The 19,748-nt window shown below is 42.0% G+C and overlaps 2 protein-coding genes across 2 annotated transcripts; both read right to left on the reverse strand.

Annotated features, from left to right (window-relative positions):
* Positions 1–152: 152 nt before the first annotated feature.
* On the reverse strand, positions 153–626 carry LOC143201550 (uncharacterized; the record flags this gene model as incomplete). The annotated part of the gene is made up of 1 exon (XM_076412674.1): positions 153–626. A coding segment is annotated over one exon (420 nt), but the record flags the coding sequence as incomplete, so codon positions are not given.
* Positions 627–5,038: 4,412 nt separating this feature from the next.
* On the reverse strand, positions 5,039–18,860 carry LOC143201551 (uncharacterized). The gene is made up of 5 exons (XM_076412675.1): positions 18,796–18,860; positions 18,424–18,714; positions 10,231–18,366; positions 5,439–5,797; positions 5,039–5,224 (listed from the first exon to the last, which is right to left on the reverse strand). The coding sequence occupies exons 1-5, from the start codon at positions 18,839–18,841 to the stop codon at positions 5,039–5,041; spliced, it is 9,018 nt and encodes a 3,005-aa protein (XP_076268790.1). The 5' UTR covers positions 18,842–18,860.
* Positions 18,861–19,748: the final 888 nt, after the last annotated feature.

Here is a 19,748-nt window from a genome sequence, read left to right on the forward strand (position 1 = left end):
ATGGTAAGATGACAGGCCAGTCCCCTTATTGTTGCCATTAATCCTGCCGTAATTCTAATATTTCTTAATGTTAACAAGGCAAAAGCGTAAAATGAAATAAGGAAAATGATCCGAGTCTTAAACAAAAAAGAAATGTATATACAAAATAATAATACGATTTAATGACATGGGATATTATATAAACAATAACAGCAATTACTTAATCATTATAGAATAACAAATATATTAATAGATAAACCAATTGTCATAACACACAAAGAAGATAAAAACCTATGAGATTTATCCGTAGGCTGAGGAAAATGTGTAATTGGCGGCAGGGAAGTAGTTGTAGAGCTAGTTATATTTTCTGTTGTTGAATTCGGATGGGTGGCAGTAGTCTTATCCGGCTCGGTGGCGGTAGTCTCATCCGGCTCGGTGGCTGTAGTCTCATCCGGCTCGGTGGCGGTAGTCTCATCCGGCTCGGTGGCGGTAGTCTCATCCGGCTCGGTGGCTGTAGTCTCATCCGGCTCGGTGGCGGTAGTCTCATCCGGCTCGGTGGCGGTAATCTCATCCTGCTCGGTGGCGGTAATCTCATCAGGCTCGGTGGCGGTAGTCTCATCCGGCTGTCCCTTCTGGTTTAGTATAATCCGGATTTGTGATCAATATGTTGTCAATGAGATTTTGGACCGGATTATATTCCATGTTAACTATACTTTTGCCTGAAAGAGAATTAGGTTTCTTATTATGGATTTAATATTTTCTTGGATCGATAACCTTTTTGCCGCTTTTTAATAAAACCATAATTCCGCCGTTGTATAACCCTTGAATCGGTGAACAACTAAACTAAGTTATTTTTAACTACGTGATCCACTTTTCACTTACTGTAAATTCGAATCCATTAAAAATTCGATCCATGTAAAATTAACTGCTTGTACCTTGTTGTTAAATGATTGACCGATGGTTAGAATTTCATCTACTTTTTCAACTATTGACCGAATAGATAGAAGTTAAATTTTAATTTCGATTTCATTCGAATGAAACGAAGAAACACGTTCTAATACTGACATTTAATTAATATCTCATTACCATAAACCCCACACAATTTTTTACATAAACAAGCAAAGTGTAACGATAGTGGCCTTCTGGAATCTCCACTAATAATGCGCATTATTTATTGGCTAGATAAACAAAGGCGCTACCTTTATATCTCAAGTGTCCTTTGGATTGTTATGTAGAACTCTAGCAATTTATTAAGAAAAGCTGAAATTAATGTTTCTCGCTTAAATCAATATTCTTATTATGTGAAACATTAATTGATTGACTTTTGCGAAATCACTTAAAGAGACTGAATGATATAAGAATTTAGTGAATATATATTGGGAGCGTAGTTTGTTTATCTGATCTGATCTTATTTCTACTTTTTACTTTTCTTTTTACTAACTTTATTATCATCTTCATTTTGATTAATTACACTATCACTCCAAAGCTCTTACCTAAAAGCCAGTCTTTTTAGAGCAGCTATTTCATTCAACTTTTTTCAGAACAACTTCTAAGGAAAAAATTAACTTTATTCAAACAAAATTGTTCAGTTCACCGTGGCCTTAATGTCAAAATACCACTCTCCAAAAATAATTCAACCGATGAGAATATTTTATATAACATTTATGAGAATATTATTTACGCTTAGAACATTTATATTAGTATGTACTTACAATATCCGAACCACAGCAATAAATACAATATTATTTTAAAGTCCATTATAGAAAATATTTAGATTATGTACTGACTATAATGCAATTTCCATTTCGCCTTTTATGTTACTATTAGTTTTGATATGTTGATAATTGCTATCTTTTAAAAATTACATATTGTTAGATGTACTTACGATTTATTGTATTTCATTAGTTTGGGATAAATAAATGAGATAAATCATAGATATAATTACATTGAATCCTATTAATAAAAAATTAATTCTATTAAGATAACAAATATATTTTTATGCAATTCCATATCATCGATCAAACACTGACAATCTAAATGGCCTATGACGCATCCTTTCAAATTAATTATAAAATCATTTCAATAAATTATTTAGATTTATTTATTAAAGGCCCATCAGCCTCAAGAGCTATTTAGGACCTATGCACTGTATATAATTTAATATTACAGAACAAACAATATAAAGAACAAAACTAAAAGAGCTTATAGTTAATTTAACATAAGTATGAGAATAATATGAAGTGAACAGTTTAAAAGACATTAGTTAACAGCAGTAGTATTCATAGTCTATTATATATTTTGGAGTACTCCGATGGCAGGCAAATAGTTCATCAGTCGTTCAAGGTTCTTCAATTATAGAAGTTATTTCATGGATCCCTTTAAGCCAAAGGTCCAGTCTTTGGTGGACGTGCCCTTGGAGTTTAACTAGGATTCTTCTTTGTAGAAACTCGTGAGTCAGCCGACAATGGCCTGTTCTGGAAAGAGTCTGGAAAAATACACATTTTATTAATTACCCATTTCCAATGATAAGCAATTGCAGATTTTCTGGAAGCAATAGCCAGACCCTCTGAATGTTGCCCTTCTATTTTGATACTGAAGTTGGGGAAAAATGCCCATAATGAGATAGCCCCGGCTTGAGTTCTAATGAGCCTGCGTACGTTAGTAGCGAAAGTTCTCGTCTAGAGTCTAGCGAAGAAATCTCCGCCTCACAGAGTAGACTTGAATGGTATGCTCCGAGAGCAATCCTTAGTACTGTGTTCTGGATTGAATTTAATGTCTTTATATATGATGGAGCCGCAAAAATTAAACAGTGGCAGCCATAGTCCAGCTTACTTAAAGTCAGTGCTCTATAGATGTTCGGAAGAGTGGTTCTATGAGCACCCCAGTGAAAGTTGGCGGGGGATCGAATTTGGCTAATATCAGTAAGGCATCTGTTTTTTGTATGTTTGATGTGTGGAAGCCAGCTGAGACGTGAATCGAATGTAATTCCCAAGAATTTATGCTCAGGTTTGTTGTTTATGTCAATGCCATCAATAGACAGAGCTGTCATTCGGAGACAATTCCTTATTCTGCAGTAGTGCACGGTATTCGATTTATCAGATGAGAATCGAAGGCCATTTGTTTTTGCCCAAGAAGGGAGAGTATCGAGACATTTTTGCAAAATTTCGTGAGTAATTTTGTGATCCTGAGGAGCATGATAAATAACTATGTCATCAGCGAAAAATCTCTGATAGAGTTTTTTGATAGAGTCAACGCAATTAAAAATAGTGTTCGACTTATGCTGGAGCCTTGAGGTACACCATTTATTTGTGGAAAGGATGACGATATCTTGCCATTGACTCTAACCCTTAAAATCCCTTAGGAATCATTAAACAAATTGATACGCATTATCACCTATCTTCCATTCTTGTAATTTGCTCAGAATTCGCTCATCATAGCTCATTCATTCGCAAAGGAGATCATCGTATGTTATAGGATCATCCAAGCAATCATAAATGTGTTTTCAGAGTGTTCTCCATAATTATATTATCGTGATGTTTCGAAAAAGGGTATGATACTGTTACCAAACAGGTCTGCTAATTCCAGTGGATCTTTTATATAGCGTGTCCGTTCCACGATTATTGGTAATTTAGATATAGGTAAACCCTTTAGTTTGCGAATGCTCATCCAAATATCCTGAGTTAAGGTTTGAGGATTTAAATTGTTGGTGAATTCCATCCAGCTTTTATCCTTTTACCCCGTGATTTTTTTCCTCCCTAAAGCCTTCAGTCTCTTTTATTCTATTTAACAGGTGGTAGATGGATGATTTTTGAAACTGTTGAGTGCCCGCCTTCTATTTTCTATGGGTCGCTTACAGTCAATATTCTACCATGGTACAGAGGCCTTTCTGTTTTTGCGTATATTCCCCGGAGCGGACAGTTTGACGGCTCTGATGACAGATTTAGTGAATTCTTCCACTATAGAACTTATATCCATATCAAGAGACGATAGTATGATGAGTCGCCTGTATTTATCCCATTCAGTATTGTTTAGATTTATCCTTGTTGATTCAATAGTAGGGTATGTGAGACCTTCTAATTAAATGAGTAGGGGATAGTGTCACGGTCATGCAAATCAGCCAGAGTTGTCCAAAGTGTCCCGCCCATCAAGGTTGCTGAACAAACCCCCAAGTTAATGCAAGAGAGGCTTCCAGTCGCCGAAGAGACAAAGGTGGGCGATCCGTCATTCTCTATGTGGAGTTAAAAATTGTTTATTACATGGGCGTTAATCCCACAATGAAAACCGGTTAAGGCAGCTGAGCCATCAACTATTCCAGTTCCTTTTCAGTCACTAGTGCAGAAGGGGCCAAATACAATTTACAAATTGTAATACGTCTGTCCGTAAGATACATTTTAGTGGCGACTGCTTCCAGCTTCGTAATTAAATCAACTTCTTCGTATACTAAATCCCGTTTAACCAGGATAGCTACTCCCCCTGATGATCTGTTTGTATTGGCTCTTTCTTTTCTAATTTCAAGAAAACCTCTAAACTGAAGAAATCCTCTTTTCTAAGATTTGCTTCTTGGACAGCTAGGACTGATTGCTTATGAAGACCTGCTATCAACTTCAGTTCACCTGAGTGGAATTTAAAACCGTTCAGGTTCCATTGTATTATTTTATATGTCATGGTTTTAATCAGCAATGGTCTAACTCCATGTCATCCCAGCTATGTGTTTTGAGCCACCCGTATGGCGGCTACTAGAACGACCATTACTACTTTTTTTATTGAGTGGTGAAGGGGGGAGAGAATGATGAGAAGAGCTCGGAGTTTAATATCTGCTACCCTTAGAATCAAGGTGCGGTTTACCATTACCGGAGAGCGGGCCATCCCTTTTATCTAAGGATGAACCAACGAGAAGATTGGGAAGGCTGGGATTCACTAACCGATATTTCTTCACTTTGCGTGGCAATAGATACATAACTTTTCGTCGTTTTAATTGCATTCGCATAGTTCAACTGTGTATTTCCAAGTAGTTCTCGGGTTTGTTTTGCCACAATATATGGAATTCTTTCAGTTTTTTTTATTTCTGGATCATGAACTCCTCTTTGTAAACTGGGCATCCCCAGTATCTAGGAGAGTGCTCCTGTCCGCAATTGATGCAAATGGGCGGTGGTATACAAGTGGTTTCATCATATGATCTTTCTTCGCATGATGGACAGGTTGACTCAAAGGTGCAATTCATAGAAATATGTCCAAATCTTGGACACTGATAACATCGCATGGGGTCAGGCACGTATTGTCTCACCCTTAGGCTAAGATAAACGGCTCTAATTCTCTCGGGGAGAGAGCTTTTACGAAAAGTTAGTATTAAGCTATTGTTGGATGTTATAATACCATCCTTCCTAGTGGTGATACATCACACGGAGACCAGTCCCTGGGTTTTCAACTTCTGCAATATTTATTCCTCAGAGCGGACTGACAAGTCGTTGCTGTAAATCACTCCCCTGCAAAAAGTTAGCCAGGGGTGAGGTGTGACTTTTATGTTCATTCAATTCATGCATGCATTTATTATCATGCAATCTTTTCATTTTAATAACCCTATCATATTGGCTGTAATTTGCAGTTACAACCAATAATGTGCCTTTCTTCAGTTTTCCAACCGACTCAAGCTCACCCATAGCTGCTACAAAGCATTTGTGTATTACAAAAGGTGAAAGCCTCATCAGCGAATCATCTGTCGTTGAAATTACAAAGTATTTATCAAAATCCATGGAGTTATATTTTGTGATTTCTATTTTCTCTCTCCTGTTCCATGCACGGTAACTAGATTCTCTATATGCTGTACCTCCATATTGAAAAAAGGGAAAACAAAAAACACGCAGGGGACATCATAGGACTACACAAAAGAGGGGCCCCGGGATCGTTACACCCGTACTGTATACACTCTTACAGGGCATAGAATTTAAATGGTCATCCTAGAAGAGGTTTAATGGAACTTCCAGACATTGCCTTACAAAGAATTTTATTTTTAATGGTATATAATAAAATCACGGCAGATAAATGATTTGAATTTGTGTATCTTGATGAAACTTGGATATTTCAAAATAGTTCATTGGGGCATTCAACTCATTGGCAAGACACCAACAAAAAAAGTTTAAAGGCAACAAAAATTGATGGAAAACGTAAAATTTACAATAGCACTTGATTAGATTTTATTGGTCATAATATTTACTAATAATTAATTGCAGATATATTGTTATTCATGCAGGAAATAAGAATGGTTTTATTCCTGGTGCGGAATTAGTGTTTTCCTCCAAATCCAAGGAGGACTACCATGGACAATTAATAATTTATTGTCTAAATCTTTCCTGGCCTGGTTTCCAACCAGATATTGGATACAATGCAATATTTTATTATTTCAAGTCATAATTATTTCCCAAGTGTTACAACTATTATGAAAAACATTTAAATAGCCTCATGAATTATGCCTCTAAGTTATACAAAACACAAAAGGATTCATATTTTCCTAAACTCAAAATTAAGCATTTTTCTATGTAAATAAAAATAGTTGCGTTGCAACAAATAGGTACTGCAAAGCATCGTACACACGATGATTGTCTTGAATTATCTGCACTGTACCATGTTATCCCTGAGTTCCATACCTATATATTGACGTTTAAATGAATCGTCAGATATAAAAATTTCAACTTCATTAACAGTTGGTATATTGTGTCATCCTAAGTGCGCCCCATATGGTACATTGTCCAGTTTAATGATAATATTTATAATAATGGCTTTGTAATCTATTCGAAACGGTATTGAACAACTGGACCAATTGGTTACGATTTTGCAGAAACGTCTCAAGAGATGCCACAATATTATCACATACTGACTTAATTTTGGTTCGTAAATAGATTTGCAAAAATTTCCGATCGACGTTAGGTATTGAAAACAAATAAAAAATTTGATGGTGCACTTGGCTTTTGTACTTAAGTGTATGACAATGGTTGCATTTTTCCATATTGTTGATATCGACTTTATATGTGACGAATAATTTATTCTGCGTTATATTCGAACACAAGATAGCGAAATAATGCACATATAAAGGCATTGCATTCTTGCACGCTCTGTTAATCAAGTGCTTCGTGTATGTTGGTGGTTCTTTGAAGTGCCTGTCATTGTCTCAGTTTATTAGCCCGAAGACGTTCATTGTGTTGCTCTCGAGTTTCATTTAGACATTTTTTCTTCCAATCTGGTGTAGTAAACTTGCACTATTTGTCAATTGTTCTTTTGTAGTTCTAATTAAGCGATAGTTACGGACTATTACTATACTACGTCTACGTCGACCAATATTTGCTGCTCGCAATCGAAGACGTGGAATTAAAAAAAAAAGATATCAGCAAATAAATATAGCTAAATTTTTTTGAAGAAGTTTCACTTATATAACTAAATGTACTGCGCATAAAAATGCCAATATTTCAAAATATTACCATATATTACCAATGTTATTTTTATTATTCAATATATTACTATAAATTAAAAGACACTGTATAATATATAAGGACACTATATCCCAAGAGAGAACTAAATTAGCAAAACTATATGAGATCTAATAAATGCAAAAATACATCCAAAATATTCATATATATTGTTGATTGGCCATTGCCATTTTACTCATAGCTTTTTAATATCGGGGCAACTTGCCCTTACTACAATGTACAGCCTACAGTTACTAAAAGAAGCCGCCATGGACTTTCAAATCAATTGATGAACAATCCCTTAGATGGGCTATAACATATCTTCAATTTTTTAAATAATTATAGGGTAGAAGCCGTTCTTTCCTTTATTTAACACAACTAGATCCTAAAACCAATTCCAGTAAGCCTATGTACCAACAACCAACTTATAAATTCACCACCCCATATATCATCAATATCGAAACTGAAAGAATATAATGTAATAAATAAATATATTATAATATAAGTCTATTAATAATAATTAAGAAATAAATATAAACTCTAAGCAAAGTGTTTAAAATAATATTTTATGAAACAGGGTGAAATTAAATTCAACTGTATTTCAAAAATATTTGTATAGTATATGCGTATTAATATTTGTAAGGACATCTGACATATTAAACTACCGATATAATTTCTGCAACAGACATGAGTCAAACTTTGATGATAGAGTAATGAAGCATATATTAACCTTATGCAGACATTATTAAAGGATATTTTATAAATAAATTTTGATTGCGTCAATGAAAACACATACTAAAATATATACAAAAGCGCGGAAGGCAATCTGACTCAATTCATATAAGAAAGGAAAGCTAATATTTGTCTTAAGTCAATGTTATTTCTTCACAACATTAATACATTAAGTATCTTTATTTAAAAAAAGCGCTTATCACTGAAAGTTTTAAAAAACTTTTAATATAATACTGTGCGAATTTGCTGTATAAAAAGTTTAATTCGAATCATAGTAATAACGTTGTATATCTAAACCATAATATAAATTATAATAATTGCCACTCTGTATTGGAGTAAATATAATAAAAAATTAATAAAGCACATAAAATGATCTCCGGGCAGATTAGCCACCATAAATCGTACTGAAATATTTCTAATTATTGCTTCTAATTATCACAAGAGTATTGGCACTCGGCTTATTAATAACTTCATCATTTATTGGATAATAAATATTTTATTACATTCTACACTCGTTCAAAAGAATACATTGCTGCACATTGTCATACAAATTTTCTTAACAATAAATACTTCCTTGAGAAACTATCATATTGTTCCACAAAGAACATTCTTCAATTCAATCATACAATCCCTGTCATATAACTAACGTTAAATTGATATTAATATAGTGTGTAAAGAAATTACCGAATAAACAGACAACGTATCTATGTTGAAAAATTTTTAATTCGTATAGTCTTAGCATAATATTCTAACTATACAAGTACTAACTAATCAAACAAATAATGTTAGAAAATATCATAATACTAATTCCAACAAAAGACGGCATTTTTACGGAACCTTTATCAGTGGGCATAGGAAACTTTGTAGCAGGTGCTTGGGTAGAAGTGGTACTAGATGATTTCGAAGTGGTTGTACCCTCACTAGTAGTGTCCGTAGGAGTAGTAGCTGTCGGAGTTTCCGTAGTTTCTGTTGGAGTAGTGGCTGTCGGCGTTTCGGTAGTCTCCGCAGGAGTAGTAGCTGTCGGAGTTTCCGTAGTTTCTGTTCGAGAAGTGGCTGTCGGCGTTTCGGTAGTCTCCGTAGGAGTAGTAGCTGTCGGAGTTTCCGTAGTTTCTGTTGGAGTAGTGGCTGTCGGCGTTTCGGTAGTCTCCGTAGGAGTAGTAGCTGTCGGAGTTTCCGTAGTTTCTGTACGAGAAGTGGCTGTCGGCGTTTCGGTAGTCTCCGTAGGAGTAGTAGCTGTCGGAGTTTCCGTAGTTTCTGTTGGAGTAGTAGCTGTCGGCGTTTCGGTAGTCTCCGTAGGAGTAGTAGCTGTCGGAGTTTCCGTAGTTTCTGTTGGAGTAGTAGCTGTCGGAGTTTCCGTAGTTTCTGTTCGAGTAGTGGCTGTCGGCGTTTCGGTAGTCTCCGTAGGAGTAGTAGCTGTCGGAGTTTCCGTAGTTTCTGTTGGAGTAGTGGCTGTCGGCGTTTCGGTAGTCTCCGTAGGAGTAGTAGCTGTCGGAGTTTCCGTAGTTTCTGTTGGAGTAGTGGCTGTCGGCGTTTCGGTAGTTACTGTTGGAGTAGTGGCTGTCGGCGTTTCGGTAGTCTCCGTAGGAGTAGTAGCTGTCGGAGTTTCCGTAGTTCCTGTTGGAGTAGTGGCTGTCGGCGTTTCGGTAGTCTCCGTAGGAGTAGTGGCTGCCGGAGTTTCCGTAGTTTCTGTTGGAGTAGTGGCTGTCGGCGTTTCGGTAGTCTCCGTAGGAGTAGTAGCTGTCGGAGTTTCCGTAGTTTCTGTTGGAGTAGTGGCTGTCGGCGTCTCGGTAGTCTCCGTAGGAGTAGTAGCTGTCGGAGTTTCCGTAGTTTCTGTTGGAGTAGTGGCTGTCGGCGTTTCGGCAGTCTCCGTAGGAGTAGTAGCTGTCGGAGTTTCCGTAGTTTCTGTTGGAGTAGCGGCTGTCGGCGTTTCGGTAGTTACTGTTGGAGTAGTGGCTGTCGGCGTTTCGGTAGTCTCCGTAGGAGTAGTAGCTGTCGGAGTTTCCGTAGTTCCTGTTGGAGTAGTGGCTGTCGGCGTTTCGGTAGTCTCCGTAGGAGTAGTAGCTGTCGGAGTTTCCGTAGTTTCTGTTGGAGTAGGCTGCCGGAGTTTCCGTAGTTTCTGTTGGAGTAGTGGCTGTCGGCGTTTCGGTAGTCTCCGTAGGAGTAGTAGCTGTCGGAGTTTCCGTAGTTTCTGTTGGAGTAGTAGCTGTCGGAGTTTCCGTAGTTTCTGTTGGAGTAGTGGCTGTCGGCGTTTCGGTAGTCTCCGTAGGAGTAGTAGCTGTCGGAGTTTCCGTAGTTTCTGTTGGAGTAGTAGCTGTCGGAGTTTCCGTAGTTTCTGTTGGAGTAGTGGCTGTCGGCGTTTCGGTAGTCTCCGTAGGAGTAGTAGCTGTCGGAGTTTCCGTAGTTTCTGTTGGAGTAGTAGCTGTCGGAGTTTCCGTAGTTTCTGTTGGAGTAGTGGCTGTCGGCGTTTCGGTAGTCTCCGTAGGAGTAGTAGCTGTCGGAGTTTCCGTAGTTTCTGTTGGAGTAGTAGCTGTCGGAGTTTCCGTAGTTTCTGTTGGAGTAGTGGCTGTCGGCGTTTCGGTAGTCTCCGTAGGAGTAGTAGCTGTCGGAGTTTCCGTAGTTTCTGTTGGAGTATTGGCTGTAGGCGTTTCGGTAGTCTCCGTAGGAGTAGTAGCTGTCGGAGTTTCCGTAGTTTCTGTTCGAGTATTGGCTGTCGGCGTTTCGGTAGTCTCCGTAGGAGTAGTAGCTGTCGGAGTTTCCGTAGTTTCTGTTGGAGTAGTAGCTGTCGGAGTTTCCGTAGTTTCTGTTCGAGTATTGGCTGTCGGCGTTTCGGTAGTCTCCGTAGGAGTAGTAGCTGTCGGAGTTTCCGTAGTTTCTGTTGGAGTAGTAGCTGTCGGAGTTTCCATAGTTTCTGTTCGAGTATTGGCTGTCGGCGTTTCGGTAGTCTCCGTAGGAGTAGTAGCTGTCGGAGTTTCCGTAGTTTCTGTTGGAGTATTGGCTGTCGGCGTTTCGGTAGTCTCCGTAGGAGTAGTAGCTGTCGGAGTTTCCGTAGTTTCTGTTGGAGTATTGGCTGTCGGCGTTTCGGTAGTCTCCGTAGGAGTAGTAGCTGTCGGAGTTTCCGTAGTTTCTGTTCGAGTATTGGCTGTCGGCGTTTCGGTAGTCTCCGTAGGAGTAGTAGCTGTCGGAGTTTCCGTAGTTTCTGTTGGAGTAGTAGCTGTCGGAGTTTCCGTAGTTTCTGTTCGAGTATTGGCTGTCGGCGTTTCGGTAGTCTCCGTAGGAGTAGTAGCTGTCGGAGTTTCCGTAGTTTCTGTTGGAGTATTGGCTGTCGGCGTTTCGGTAGTCTCCGTAGGAGTAGTAGCTGTCGGAGTTTCCGTAGTTTCTGTTGGAGTAGTAGCTGTCGGAGTTTCCGTAGTTTCTGTTCCAGTATTGGCTGTCGGCGTTTCGGTAGTCTCCGTAGGAGTAGTAGCTGTCGGAGTTTCCGTAGTTTCTGTTGGAGTATTGGCTGTCGGCGTTTCGGTAGTCTCCGTAGGAGTAGTAGCTGTCGGAGTTTCCGTAGTTTCTGTTCGAGTATTGGCTGTCGGCGTTTCGGTAGTCTCCGTAGGAGTAGTAGCTGTCGGAGTTTCCGTAGTTTCTGTTGGAGTAGTAGCTGTCGGAGTTTCCGTAGTTTCTGTTGGAGTAGTAGCTGTCGGAGTTTCCGTAGTTTCTGTTGGAGTATTGGCTGTCGGCGTTTCGGTAGTCTCCGTAGGAGTAGTAGCTGTCGGAGTTTCCGTAGTTTCTGTTCGAGTATTGGCTGTCGGCGTTTCGGTAGTCTCCGTAGGAGTAGTAGCTGTCGGAGTTTCCGTAGTTTCTGTTGGAGTAGTAGCTCTCGGAGTTTCCGTAGTTTCTGTTCGAGTATTGGCTGTCGGCGTTTCGGTAGTCTCCGTAGGAGTAGTAGCTGTCGGAGTTTCCGTAGTTTCTGTTGGAGTAGTAGCTGTCGGAGTTTCCGTAGTTTCTGTTCGAGTATTGGCTGTCGGCGTTTCGGTAGTCTCCGCAGGAGTAGTAGCTGTCGGAGTTTCCGTAGTTTCTGTTGGAGTAGTAGCTGTCGGAGTTTCCGTAGTTTCTGTTCGAGTAGTGGCTGTCGGCGTTTCGGTAGTCTCCGTAGGAGTAGTGGATGCCGGAGTTTCCGTAGTTTCTGTTGGAGTAGTGGCTGTCGGCGTTTCGGTAGTCTCAGTAGGAGTAGTAGCTGTCGGAGTTTCCGTAGTTTCTGTTGGAGTAGTAGCTGCCGGAGTTTCCGTAGTTTCTGTTGGAGTAGTGGCTGTCGGCGTTTCGGTAGTCTCCGTAGGAGTAGTGGCTGCCGGAGTTTCCGTAGTTTCTGTTGGAGTAGTGGCTGTCGGCGTTTCGGTAGTCTCCGTAGGAGTAGTAGCTGTCGGAGTTTCCGTAGTTTCTGTTGGAGTAGTAGCTGTCGGAGTTTCCGTAGTTCCTGTTGGAGTAGTGGCTGTCGGCGTTTCGGTAGTCTCCGTAGGAGTAGTGGCTGCCGGAGTTTCCGTAGTTTCTGTTGGAGTAGTGGCTGTCGGCGTTTCTGTAGTCTCCGTAGGAGTAGTAGCTGTCGGAGTTTCCGTAGTTTCTGTTGGAGTAGTAGCTGTCGGAGTTTCCGTAGTTTCTGTTGGAGTAGTGGCTGTCGGCGTTTCGGTAGTCTCCGTAGGAGTAGTAGCTGTCGGAGTTTCCGTAGTTTCTGTTGGAGTAGAAGCTGTCGGAGTTTCCGTAGTTTCTGTTGGAGTAGTGGCTGTCGGCGTTTCGGTAGTCTCCGTAGGAGTAGTAGCTGTCGGAGTTTCCGTAGTTTCTGTTGGAGTAGTAGCTGTCGGAGTTTCCGTAGTTTCTGTTGGAGTAGTGGCTGTCGGCGTTTCGGTAGTCTCCGTAGGAGTAGTGGCTGCCGGAGTTTCCGTAGTTTCTGTTGGAGTAGTGGCTGTCGGCGTTTCGGTAGTCTCCGTAGGAGTAGTAGCTGTCGGAGTTTCCGTAGTTTCTGTTGGAGTAGTAGCTGTCGGAGTTTCCGTAGTTTCTGTTGGAGTAGTAGCTGTCGGAGTTTCCGTAGTTTCTGTTGGAGTAGTGGCTGTCGGCGTTTCGGTAGTCTCCGTAGGAGTAGTAGCTGTCGGAGTTTCCGTAGTTTCTGTTGGAGTAGTAGCTGTCGGAGTTTCCATAGTTTCTGTTGGAGTAGTGGCTGTCGGCGTTTCGGTAGTCTCCGTAGGAGTAGTAGCTGTCGGAGTTTCCGTAGTTTCTGTTGGAGTAGTAGCTGTCGGAGTTTCCGTAGTTTCTGTTCGAGTATTGGCTGTCGGCGTTTCGGTAGTCTCCGTAGGAGTAGTAGCTGTCGGAGTTTCCGTAGTTTCTGTTGGAGTAGTAGCTGTCGGAGTTTCCGTAGTTTCTGTTCGAGTATTGGCTGTCGGCGTTTCGGTAGTCTCCGTAGGAGTAGTAGCTGTCGGAGTTTCCGTAGTTTCTGTTGGAGTAGTAGCTGTCGGAGTTTCCGTAGTTTCTGTTCGAGTATTGGCTGTCGGCGTTTCGGTAGTCTCCGTAGGAGTAGTAGCTGTCGGAGTTTCCGTAGTTTCTGTTGGAGTATTGGCTGTCGGCGTTTCGGTAGTCTCCGTAGGAGTAGTAGCTGTCGGAGTTTCCGTAGTTTCCGTTGGAGTATTGGCTGTCGGCGTTTCGGTAGTCTCCGTAGGAGTAGTAGCTGTCGGAGTTTCCGTAGTTTCTGTTGGAGTAGTAGCTGTCGGAGTTTCCGTAGTTTCTGTTGGAGTATTGGCTGTCGGCGTTTCGGTAGTCTCCGTAGGAGTAGTAGCTGTCGGAGTTTCCGTAGTTTCTGTTCGAGTATTGGCTGTCGGCGTTTCGGTAGTCTCCGTAGGAGTAGTAGCTGTCGGAGTTTCCGTAGTTTCTGTTGGAGTATTGGCTGTCGGCGTTTCGGTAGTCTCCGTAGGAGTAGTAGCTGTTGGAGTTTCCGTAGTTTCTGTTGGAGTAGTAGCTGTCGGAGTTTCCGTAGTTTCTGTTGGAGTAGTAGCTGTCGGAGTTTCCGTAGTTTCTGTTGGAGTATTGGCTGTCGGCGTTTCGGTAGTCTCCGTAGGAGTAGTAGCTGTCGGAGTTTCCGTAGTTTCTGTTGGAGTAGTAGCTGTCGGAGTTTCCGTAGTTTCTGTTCGAGTATTGGCTGTCGGCGTTTCGGTAGTCTCCGTAGGAGTAGTAGCTGTCGGAGTTTCCGTAGTTTCTGTTGGAGTAGTAGCTGTCGGAGTTTCCGTAGTTTCTGTTCGAGTATTGGCTGTCGGCGTTTCGGTAGTCTCCGTAGGAGTAGTAGCTGTCGGAGTTTCCGTAGTTTCTGTTGGAGCAGTAGCTGTCGGAGTTTCCGTAGTTTCTGTTCGAGTATTGGCTGTCGGCGTTTCGGTAGTCTCCGTAGGAGTAGTAGCTGTCGGAGTTTCCGTAGTTTCTGTTGGAGTAGTGGCTGTCGGCGTTTCGGTAGTCTCCGCAGGAGTAGTAGCTGTCGGTGTTTCCGTAGTTTCTGTTGGAGTAGTAGCTGTCGGAGTTTCCGTAGTTTCTGTTCGAGTAGTGGCTGTCGGCGTTTCGGTAGTCTCCGTAGGAGTAGTGGCTGCCGGAGTTTCCGTAGTTTCTGTTGGAGTAGTGGCTGTCGGCGTTTCGGTAGTCTCCGTAGGAGTAGTAGCTGTCGGAGTTTCCGTAGTTTCTGTTGGAGTAGTAGCTGTCGGAGTTTCCGTAGTTTCTGTTGGAGTAGTGGCTGTCGGCGTTTCGGTAGTCTCCGTAGGAGTAGTGGCTGCCGGAGTTTCCGTAGTTTCTGTTGGAGTAGTGGCTGTCGGCGTTTCGGTAGTCTCCGTAGGAGTAGTAGCTGTCGGAGTTTCCGTAGTTTCTGTTGGAGTAGTAGCTGTCGGAGTTTCCGTAGTTCCTGTTGGAGTAGTGGCTGTCGGCGTTTCGGTAGTCTCCGTAGGAGTAGTGGCTGCCGGAGTTTCCGTAGTTTCTGTTGGAGTAGTGGCTGTCGGCGTTTCGGTAGTCTCCGTAGGAGTAGTAGCTGTCGGAGTTTCCGTAGTTTCTGTTGGAGTAGTAGCTGTCGGAGTTTCCGTAGTTTCTGTTGGAGTAGTGGCTGTCGGCGTTTCGGTAGTCTCCGTAGGAGTAGTAGCTGTCGGAGTTTCCGTAGTTTCTGTTGGAGTAGAAGCTGTCGGAGTTTCCGTAGTTTCTGTTGGAGTAGTGGCTGTCGGCGTTTCGGTAGTCTCCGTAGGAGTAGTAGCTGTCGGAGTTTCCGTAGTTTCTGTTGGAGTAGTAGCTGTCGGAGTTTCCGTAGTTTCTGTTGGAGTAGTGGCTGTCGGCGTTTCGGTAGTCTCCGTAGGAGTAGTGGCTGCCGGAGTTTCCGTAGTTTCTGTTGGAGTAGTGGCTGTCGGCGTTTCGGTAGTCTCCGTAGGAGTAGTAGCTGTCGGAGTTTCCGTAGTTTCTGTTGGAGTAGTAGCTGTCGGAGTTTCCGTAGTTTCTGTTGGAGTAGTGGCTGTCGGCGTTTCGGTAGTCTCCGTAGGAGTAGTAGCTGTCGGAGTTTCCGTAGTTTCTGTTGGAGTAGTAGCTGTCGGAGTTTCCGTAGTTTCTGTTGGAGTAGTGGCTGTCGGCGTTTCGGTAGTCTCCGTAGGAGTAGTAGCTGTCGGAGTTTCCGTAGTTTCTGTTGGAGTAGTATCTGTCGGGGTTTCCGTAGTTTCTGTTGGAGTAGTGGCTGTCGGCGTTTCGGTAGTCTCCGTAGGAGTAGTAGCTGTCGGAGTTTCCGTAGTTTCTGTTGGAGTAGTAGCTGTCGGAGTTTCCGTAGTTTCTGTTGGAGTAGTGGCTGTCGGCGTTTCGGTAGTCTCCGTAGGAGTAGTAGCTGTCGGAGTTTCCGTAGTTTCTGTTGGAGTAGTAGCTGTCGGAGTTTCCGTAGTTTCTGTTCGAGTAGTGGCTGTCGGCGTTTCTGTAGTCTCCGTAGGAGTAGTAGCTGTCGGAGTTTCCGTAGTTTCTGTTGGAGTAGTGGCTGTCGGCGTTTCGGTAGTCTCCGTAGGAGTAGTAGCTGTCGGAGTTTCCGTAGTTTCTGTTGGAGTAGTGGCTGTCGGCGTTTCGGTAGTCTCCGTAGGAGTAGTAGCTGTCGGAGTTTCCGTAGCTTCTGTTGGAGTAGTAGCTGTCGGAGTTTCGGTAGTCTCCGTAGGAGTAGTAGCTGTCGGAGTTTCCGTAGTTTGTGTTGGAGTAGTGGCTGTCGGCGTTTCGGTAGTCTCCGTAGGAGTAGTAGCTGTCGGAGTTTCCGTAGTTTCTGTTGGAGTAGTGGCTGTCGGCGTTTCGGTAGTCTCCGTAGGAGTAGTAGCTGTCGGAGTTTCCGTAGTTTCTGTTGGAGTAGTGGCTGTCGGCGTTTCGGCAGTCTCCGTAGGAGTAGTAGCTGTCGGAGTTTCCGTAGTTCCTGTTGGAGTAGTGGCTGTCGGCGTTTCGGTAGTCTCCGTAGGAGTAGTGGCTGCCGGAGTTTCCGTAGTTTCTGTTGGAGTAGTGACTGTCGGCGTTTCGGTAGTCTCCGTAGGAGTAGTGGCTGTCGGAGTTTCCGTAGTTTCTGTTGGAGTAGTGGCTGTCGGCGTTTCGGTAGTCTCCGTAGGAGTAGTGGCTGTCGGAGTTTCCGTAGTTTCTGTTGGAGTAGTGGCTGTCGGCGTTTCGGTAGTCTCCGTAGGTGTAGTGGCTGTCGGAGTTTCCGTAGTTTCTGTTGGAGTAGTGGCTGTCGGCGTTTCGGTAGTCTCCGTAGGAGTAGTGGCTGTCGGAGTTTCCGTAGTTTCTGTTGGAGTAGTGGCTGTCGGCGTTTCGGTATTCTCCGTAGGAGTAGTGGCTGTCGGAGTTTCCGTAGTTTCTGTTGGAGTAGTGGCTGTCGGCGTTTCGGTAGTCTCCGTAGGAGTAGTGGCTGTCGGAGTTTCCGTAGTTTCTGTTGGAGTAGTGGCTGTCGGCGTTTCGGTAGCCTCCGTAGGAGTAGTGGCTGTCGGAGTTTCCGTAGTTTCTGTTGGAGTAGTGGCTGTCGGCGTTTCGGTAGTCTCCGTAGGAGTAGTAGCTGTCGGAGTTTCCGTAGTTCCTGTTGGATTAGTGGCTGTCGGCGTTTCGGTAGTCTCCGTAGGAGTAGTGGCTGTCGGAGTTTCCGTAGTTTCTGTTGGAGTAGTGGCTGTCGGCGTTTCGGTAGTCTCCGTAGGAGTAGTGGCTGTCGGAGTTTCCGTAGTTTCTGTTGGAGTAGTGGCTGTCGGCGTTTCGGTAGTCTCCGTAGGAGTAGTGGCTGTCGGAGTTTCCGTAGTTTCTGTTGGAGTAGTGGCTGTCGGCGTTTCGGTAGTCTCCGTAGGAGTAGTGGCTGTCGGAGTTTCCGTAGTTTCTGTTGGAGTAGTGGCTGTCGGCGTTTCGGTAGTCTCCGTAGGAGTAGTGGCTGTCGGAGTTTCCGTAGTTTCTGTTGGAGTAGTGGCTGTCGGCGTTTCGGTAGTCTCCGTAGGAGTAGTAGCTGTCGGAGTTTCCGTAGTTCCTGTTGGATTAGTGGCTGTCGGCGTTTCGGTAGTCTCCGTAGGAGTAGTGGCTGTCGGAGTTTCCGTAGTTTCTGTTGGAGTAGTGGCTGTCGGCGTTTCGGTAGTCTCCGTAGGAGTAGTGGCTGTCGGAGTTTCCGTAGTTTCTGTTGGAGTAGTGGCTGTCGGCGTTTCGGTAGTCTCCGTAGGAGTAGTAGCTGTCGGAGTTTCCGTAGTTTCTGTTGGAGTAGTGGCTGTCGGCGTTTCGGTAGTCTCCGTAGGAGTAGTGGCTGTCGGAGTTGCTGCAGTTTCTGTTGGGGTAGTGTCTGTCGGCGTTTCGGTAGTCTCCGTAGGAGTAGTGGCTGTCGGAGTTTCCGTAGTTTGTGTTGGAGTAGTGGCTGTCGGCGTTTCGGTAGTCTCCGTAGGAGTAGTGGCTGTCGGCGTTTCCGTAGTTTGTGTTGGAGTAGTGGCTGTCGGCGTTTCGGTAGTCTCCGTAGGAGTAGTGGCTGTCGGAGTTTCCGTAGTTTGTGTTGGAGTAGTGGCTGTCGGCGTTTCGGTAGTCACCGTAGGAATAGTAGCTGTCGGCGTTTCCGTAGTTTCTGTAGGAGTAGAGGCTGTCAGCGTTTCCGTAGTTTCTGCAGGAGTAGAGGCCGTCGGCGTTTCCGTAGATTCTGTTCGGCTAGTGGCTGTCGGAGTTTCCGTAGTATCCGTTGAGGTGGTATTTTCTGTATTTATTAAGTCAGTAATGTTAATGGTTTTACTTCTTACCCTTGTAGTTTTACCTGCAGCAATGGAGGCCTGTACTGTTTTTGCTTCGGCTCTCGCACTTTCAGTACTGATGGCCATTTCAATTTTTATTACATTATTATGTATTTGGAATATGTTTATAATTTCTTTCATATTATTTATTTCCTTCCTAGTTGAATTAGTAATTTTGTGGTATTTTATTGCATTTTCTTTATTATTATCTATATTTCTAACACTGTTTCTGATATATACTGGCAATTCTCCACTTTCTAATTCATTCTCCTTTCCAGTCTGATGATAATCCAATGTTACGACCTTAGGCTTGCCTATAAAATTATTTTTCGTTACTGTATTATCTAAGAATTTATTATTTTTAATATTTCAGTCCCCAATTAATGTTTACTTACAATAGCCGAACCAAATTAGGATGCATATTATTAACTTAGAGTACATTATGTAAGAAGAATCGATATCAGACTAATAGTACTGTAATTGACTACAGCGTAATATAATTTTCTCTTATGAGATTTCGTTGATATCTTCAATGCGATAACGAATAATCTTCTGCCAATTTTTACTTACTTATTTATTTTACAAGGAGTTATTATCTTTATAAGCTTATTTGGTTTTAATGAAGTAATTATTTATCTATGCAATATAATAAAAATAATTCGCATAAATTTGAAAATTTAATAATTAACCGCAAGATTATTGATAAATTTGTATATGAATATTTTTGCCTTTTGAAATTTTTAATCGACAACATTACATATTTCCATTAACAATAAGTTACTTATCTTATCAATAGCTATTTTAATTGGTGCTGTATTATGTTTTAATGTTATCAAACAACTCTATTATTTTTTAATACTAAAGTTTATATTGTGTATATGCTTTGATTAAATAGAAATTAATATTTTAAATATATTTACCAACAACTATTTTTGAATGGTTTATTTAAATATTTTAATTTGTTACAGTTATTTTTTTTCATTCATTATTACTATAACTAGCTGTAAGTAATATCGTCCCAAAATTAGCATTATTCTATAATAGGAACCAAAAATTTTAAGCAACTTTATTAACTTGACCAATAAGTTCATTTAAAAAATTATCTGAAATTGTCTAAAATATTATGATTGTAATAAATCCTTAAAATGGTGCTTCTTCTTCACTGCATACATCTTAGTCTTTATGGCACGTGAAATACTACTACTAAATTTGTAGAACGTTAAATAATTTTTAAAGACAGAGCGAATTTTTCCTTTTCATTTTGTTAACTAACATTTCTCTAGCTAAAAAGATGCAGAACGCTGCCTGATGAGTCGGAGCATGTAATATAATAAGTCTATAAAAACGG

The sequence above is a fragment of the Rhynchophorus ferrugineus genome, unplaced genomic scaffold, assembly GCF_030347505.1.
Source record: "Rhynchophorus ferrugineus isolate W39M unplaced genomic scaffold, kcgeb_rfMv2 rfM8, whole genome shotgun sequence".
In the NCBI taxonomy this organism is placed as follows: Eukaryota; Metazoa; Arthropoda; class Insecta; order Coleoptera; family Curculionidae; genus Rhynchophorus; species Rhynchophorus ferrugineus.